Below are 6,726 nucleotides of genomic sequence, written 5' to 3' on the forward strand. Positions count from 1 at the left end.
TACCATGGATTGTCTGTTTGTCATATAGATTGGAAAAACTAAGTCACTCATGAAGTGGTTAGAGTGGAAATTTTTAAAGCATTTTGAAAGAACTTCCCAAGCTCACAAAGAGCTTTGTATTATAAAATTTTCTATTTGGATTCCTTGAGAATTTTACAGGCTGAAGAGGGAGAGAAAGGCGACTAGCACTGAATAAGTTTCTACCATGTGCTAGGCACTTATTGTTTTATTTAATTTTTGCAAAGACCCTACAGGTAGATATTTTACTGTTATTGTCCCTATTATACAGAGGAGGACACGAAGAATCCTAGAGGCTAAGGAACTTTACCACTTGTAAAAGGCCACCGTGCTGGTTCAAAGAGCCGTGCACTTTGTGGTGTTTGATGTGAGTGAGGCAGTGCTACGTGCCTTTATTATTAGGCAGCGCCAGACAACACCACTCTATCCCTCCTCAGCCAATTTGGCTTCCCAGACACACTGGACTTCCACCTACAGAAATCACCTGAGCTAGCAGGACTGTAGAATCTCAATGCTCGGATGCACCTTAAAGATCACCTAATCCAATCTCTTCATTTACAAAAAGGTGGAAACAGTCCAAGAAGTGTGAAGCCTCTTTCTCAAGATGCAAGCAAAGTCGTGGCTCTCCCAGCCACTGCTCCAGTTGTGACAGTACCTCAGTTCAGTAGTTCTATTTAGGGTCAGACCACTCTTACTGTTTAATTAGTCAATTTACTGGTGACACCTGGCCCCAGAGCCTGAGGAGAGTTAGATTGGGCTGGGGTTTGAGATGGGAAAAATGGGAACTACCCTTTCCCATCAATTGATTTCTACAGCTGCTCCTGAAACCAGAGAAGAGGAGACACAAAGCAGGAAGGGCCTTAGAAGGGCTGGTGTCTATTGGAAAATGAGGAAATAAATAAAGCCAGCACTCTGTGTTATTTATCTTGAACCACTAGAGCTAAATAATGGTGGAGGTGATGGTGATGGCAGTGATGATGGTGACACTGACGGTGATGGCAATGGTGGTGATGGTGGTGATGGTGTAGAAAGAGTATAGTACAAATTTTCAACTACTCCAGGTAATCAGGAAAAAAATAGGACAAAATATCCACAAACATAATTTTAGCTGGTAGTTTTAACTATTTTTCCTCCCCAAATCTGTAAAAGATTTAGCAAGTGTCAAAATGACCCAATTTTGGTTTCATTTATTCACCTCACTTCTGTCCATCCCCCACTGACATTTAACAAACGAGGCTTATTTTACAGCATTCATTGACTATTTATAGAGGATGAGCTGTGTCCCAGGAACAGCGCAGGGCTCTGGGGATGTGGTTGTGCCCAGGAGAGAACCATCCCTGTTCTGGTGTGCTTGCGTTGTCCTGGGTGGGCAGTGTCGTCCTAAATAATCATCATAGCACTTCATACTTGCACAGCACTGTGCGTGTTTTTCAGAGTGCTTTTATACCTACTGCCTTATTTGAAAATCAGACATTGAGATTTAATTACATGTGCCTGGCTCCTCTTTTTGCTGCTGGTATTTGGTGCTATCAGAGCAGCCATCTCACCACTCCAGGGTGCTCTGCAGTGCAAAGCCAAGTGTGGTCTCGGGCACTCCTGAAAAGAGCCTTTTCCCACAGGGAAACATGTGAAGGTCAAGGGGAGGGAGAGCTCCTAGCGTGGAGCAAGCATTAATGTCAGTTTTCTTCTCTTAAAATTTGCCTGATGCAGAGATTTTGAAATAAACCTTTGGTAGGTTGGGCTTAGGTACTGCATGAAAATAAAGCTTTGTAACTTGTCTTTTCCTTTGGTAATGGCAGGTGTTTATTCAGAATTTGTTAAAGAGGCTGGCTGATGTTCCAGAGAAAGTAGCTGGCGTATGATATGTGTGGCCTCTTGCAGTGTTCAAAAATGAAGCCATTCTAACTACTCAGACATAGGGCGTGCTTGAATCCCTGGCACAAAGTGCATGCAACTCCCAGCTGTCTTGGGAAAGCAGGTTCCTCAGAAGGAGTCATGCCAAAATGTGGGCTGTGATTTTAGCACTTGTTATGATGAGCTAGTTATTTCTCTGTGGTTCTTTGTTTTCTCCTGGAGGAATTGTCTTTGCATTTATTTCCATCTCTCACACCGTACTGTTGTCATTTGCTCTTCCTGGGATTGATGTGTTGCTGGCAAATGTGGTTGTTGACAGAACCTTTTGAAGATGCTCTCAAGACCCAGCCTTTGGGGACCGTGTTGAGTAAGGCAGCCTCCGTGGAGTGCCTCAGCCCCGTGGCACCCAGAGCCCCGGACGCCAAGATGCTGGAGGAGCTGGAGGCAGAGCCTTGGTACCAAGGAGAGATGAGCAGGAAGCAGGCAGAGGGGCTGCTGGAGAAAGACGGAGACTTCCTGGTCAGGAAGAGCACTACCAACCCGGGCTCCTTTGTCCTCACGGGCATGCACAACGGCCAGGCCAAGCACCTGCTGCTGGTGGACCCAGAAGGCACAGTGAGTACCCAGGTGTGGGGACCTTCCATGAGCACATACCTACTGTATTAGTGTGTGTTTCTGTTGCTTACAACAAAATACCTGGAACTAGTAATTTGTAAGAAAACAAATTTTATTGCTTACAGTTTCAGAGGTTGGGAAGTCCCAAGTCCAGGGAACACATCTGGGGAAGGCCTTGGTGGTGGTGACAGTGATGCAGGGGTCTCACATGGCAGAATGACAGTTCAGAGAGAGAGAGAGAAACTCATGAGCTTTCCTTGTAAAGCCCTCAGAACCACACCCGTGAAATAGGGCATGGTCCTTACAATCTAAGCCCCACCTTACAATCTTCAAGGCCCCACCTATCAATGACCATAATAGGATTTCCCACACTCTTAACAGTTACAGTGGGGGATCAAGCTTCTAATACATAAAACTTGGGGGACGTGATTCAGTCCTTATCACCTACCTTAAACAGTGTCCGCTTCAATCACTGCACTGGGTGACCACCACATTCCCTCCTGTGTCCACATGAGCCTGCCCAGTCCTAATGGTCATGCCACCAGTAGAACCCAGGAACAGAGGACTTACGTGTTCAGGCTGGAGCTGGCAACAGGATCCAACAGACAGGGCCCCATGCAAATTCTAAAACTTGGAAAGTTATCATGTCCCAGGCTGCAGGCCTTGACTTTTGTGTCCTTTAAAATAAATAAATACAAGTGCAATAATAATAATAAATAAATAAATACAGAAACTGAGAATGTTTTTCTTCCAAACACATTCATGGTGGACAAGGAAATACAGACTCCAGGGTTTTTAATATTTGTCTCAAATATCTCTAAAAGTTGAATCAGTGAGTATTTCATTTGAAGGTTGTAAAATGTGATGAAGTAGTAAATAAAACCCCCATTAATTAGTCTCTTGTTTTCCCACTTAGAGAAATAATGTCTAGTGACATTGAGTTTGGCCATCCCCGGCAGTACAATTGTGTCTGAATAATTTTATGGGTTTGGCTAAATTTTCATCTTCCAGTCAATAAATATATTAGACTTCACCCTGGGCATAGTCCAAGAATTGCTAAGTTTAATAAATGCAATTAAATTAACCTGACTGTTGAGTAAATTCCATGATTGTTGTTTAAAATCTTTTATCCAGTGAAAACAAAAAAGCGGGGTAGAGTTATTTAAACAGTAATTAAGAACGTGGCATTTTCTGATTGATAGGTGGGCATGAAGCCTTCGTCTTCAGTTGGACTGTACCACAATTTAACTCTGTGTGTGTGTGTGCGTGCGCGCGTGTATGTGTGTGTGTGTACGCGTGTGTATGCGTGTGTGTACGTGTGCGTGTGCATGTGTGCGTGCGTGTGTGCCTGTGCGTGCGTGTGTGTACGTGTGTGCGCGCGCGCATGTGTGCGTGTACGTGTACGTGTGTGTACGTGTGTGTGTGCATGCGTGTGTGTGCGTGTGCGTGTATGTACGTGTGTGTGTGCGTGCGCGTGTGTGTTGGGGGCGGGGCGTGGTGGTGTCTGAGATAATTTGCTCCCTGAGACACCCATACTGAGTTGCCTGCACACATCAGCTCTTGGCTCTCTAAATGTCCATCTCTGCAAGTTCCTCTCCCCTCTCCACAAGGCAACCACTTCCCCATGAATGTAATGTGTCCTGTCAATCCATCCTCTTTAGTTTTTTATTTACATATGTGTATATCTGATAAAATGTATATTTTGTGTTTGCGCCTTTCAGAAACTTGCAAACATAATGTTCCACAATCCCATTTCATCCTCCTCTCCCCCTGTACGTGTTTTGGGGGCCTGTCAATGGCACTTCCTGTATATCGGATCAGAACTTGGGNTGTGTGCGTGTACGTGTACGTGTGTGTACGTGTGTGTGTGCATGCGTGTGTGTGCGTGTGCGTGTATGTACGTGTGTGTGTGCGTGCGCGTGTGTGTTGGGGGCGGGGCGTGGTGGTGTCTGAGATAATTTGCTCCCTGAGACACCCATACTGAGTTGCCTGCACACATCAGCTCTTGGCTCTCTAAATGTCCATCTCTGCAAGTTCCTCTCCCCTCTCCACAAGGCAACCACTTCCCCATGAATGTAATGTGTCCTGTCAATCCATCCTCTTTAGTTTTTTATTTACATATGTGTATATCTGATAAAATGTATATTTTGTGTTTGCGCCTTTCAGAAACTTGCAAACATAATGTTCCACAAATCCCATTTCATCCTCCTCTCCCCCTACCCTGTACGTGTTTTGGGGGCCTGTCAATGGCACTTCCTGTATATCGGATCAGAACTTGGGTTCCCATTTCATCCTCCTCTCCCCCTGTACGTGTTTTGGGGGCCTGTCAATGGCACTTCCTGTATATCGGATCAGAACTTGGGTGGGCTGCCTGGGGTCCCATCATAGACAGTGTGCATGTCACTTACTGAGCTCTCTCAAGAAGGGCGTCTAAGCTGCTGCAAACCCTCAGACATGCTTTCCTCTGTACCCTTGGATGGTCTCTCTGGGGCAGGTGCCAGGAGTGCAGTTTTTGATCACAGGTTATACATACATTTAATTTCACTAGGGTTTGTGTTTTCTTCCAGAATGTCTGGACTCCTGCGGCACACACCAGCAGACTATGAGGGGTCCCCACATCCTGGCCATTCCTTGATATTGTCTCTTTACTTTTGCTAATCTGTGGGAGTTAGGAGCAAAGGGATATCTCATTGTTTGATTTGCAACTTTTGATTGCACTTCATTAGCAGATTAGCAGGAGTCTCCTGAAAATTACATGCTCTTATCTTTTCCCTGTATTTTTCTTTGTACTTTTTCACTGAGCTTTCTTGTTGAGTTTTTTAGCAATAGAATTTCCACATGTATTTTCTTGCTTTTTTCCATATATCTGATATTTTTGTCTGTGATTTTCTTCACCTGAGAGAAGTCTTTCTTTGGAATGTAGCTGATTCCATCCATTTTACCCTTTGTGGTTTATGGTATTGTTTTAAAATTTTCCTCACCCTTAAATCACAAATATACTATATTTTATATTTTCTTCTATTAGCTTTATAGTTTTATCTTTTCACATTTATCTTTCAATTTTTAATTGCAGCTGAAAGTACTTTTGAATATGATATGGGATAGGGACCTGACATTTTTAAAATCTTCTTATATTAAGCCAATTTTTATGTCACCGTTTACCAAATCATTAATCTTTTCTTTGTGGCGCTGATGTTCCATCTATGACACGAAGTTCTCTTGGTCATGGGTCTGTTTCTGGACTGTCACTTCCAAGTCACTTGATCTGACTGTCAGTCTTTGCACAAGTTCCATACTGTTCTAATCACTATGGTATTGAAACTGTCTTAACATCTGTTGGGGCGAGTCTTTCCTCTTGATTCTCCTTTTTCTGATTGTCTTAGCTATTCTCAGACATTTATTCTTCTTTATCTTTATTTTAGAATCAGTTTATCAATTCTCCAAAAATACATGCTGGGATTTTGGTAGGACTTGCTTTGAATGTAGAGATCAATTTACAGGAGAACAGACATTTTTCAATATTAGATTGTCACGTCCATGAACGTGGCCTATGTCCCTACTTACTCAATTTTTAAGATGTCCTTTGATAGGGTTTTAAAATTCTCTCCAGAAAGTTCTTATTTCTTTTGTTAGGTCATCTCCTAGAGCGTCATTTTAGTCCCTGTTGCTGCTGGTATGTTATTTTTAGTTGCTTTTTCTCAACAATTATTGCTGCAGGGAGAGGAATGTGGTGTGATCGTGTGCCTAGAAATTTTGCCGATGCCAATCATTTTACCTGCACACCCTGGCAGTTCTGTCTCCTGCCTTCTGAGGCCCATCCTGACAATGTTCTCACCTCACTGCATGGACTAGGGGTGCCTTTGAGAGTTGACCAGGAGAGGGCGCCCTTGTCCGTCCCCTATCTAAAAGGTAATATTTTGAGGGTTTAATTTTAATTTTATTTAAAAAAAATTTTTTTCACAATGATGTAAGAGATTTTATTTTTTAATTTTTAAAGAAAAATTTTTAACTTAATTTTTGCAGTAGTTGTAGGTTTACAGAGAAATTGAGCAGAAACTACAGGTAGTTTCCACAGCACCCCCGCTCCCCCCTACAGTTTCTCCTATTATTCACATGTTACATCAGTGTCGTACGTTTGTTACGTTATGATCTAATACTGATCTATTATTATTAACTCCATGTTACATTAGTGTTCCCTCTGTGTTGTGCAGTTCTACAGGTTTTGACAAATGCATGGTG

General features: G+C 43.0%; 1 protein-coding gene across 1 annotated transcript in view; it reads left to right on the plus strand.

Annotated features, from left to right (window-relative positions):
- The window catches only part of SHC3 (SHC (Src homology 2 domain containing) transforming protein 3), a gene marked incomplete at its 5' end in the record, with an annotated part of 40,786 nt that extends 38,248 nt beyond the window's left edge, over positions 1-2,538 (plus strand). Inside the window, one exon of the mRNA XM_008592526.1 lies at positions 2,192-2,538. Within this exon, the coding sequence (XP_008590748.1) occupies positions 2,192-2,538 (347 nt within the window). The remainder of the gene's footprint in view (positions 1-2,191) is intronic.
- Positions 2,539-6,726: the final 4,188 nt, after the last annotated feature.

Source organism: Galeopterus variegatus, unplaced genomic scaffold (genome assembly GCF_000696425.1).
Source record: "Galeopterus variegatus unplaced genomic scaffold, G_variegatus-3.0.2 Scaffold7990, whole genome shotgun sequence".
NCBI lineage: Eukaryota > Metazoa > Chordata > Mammalia > Dermoptera > Cynocephalidae > Galeopterus > Galeopterus variegatus.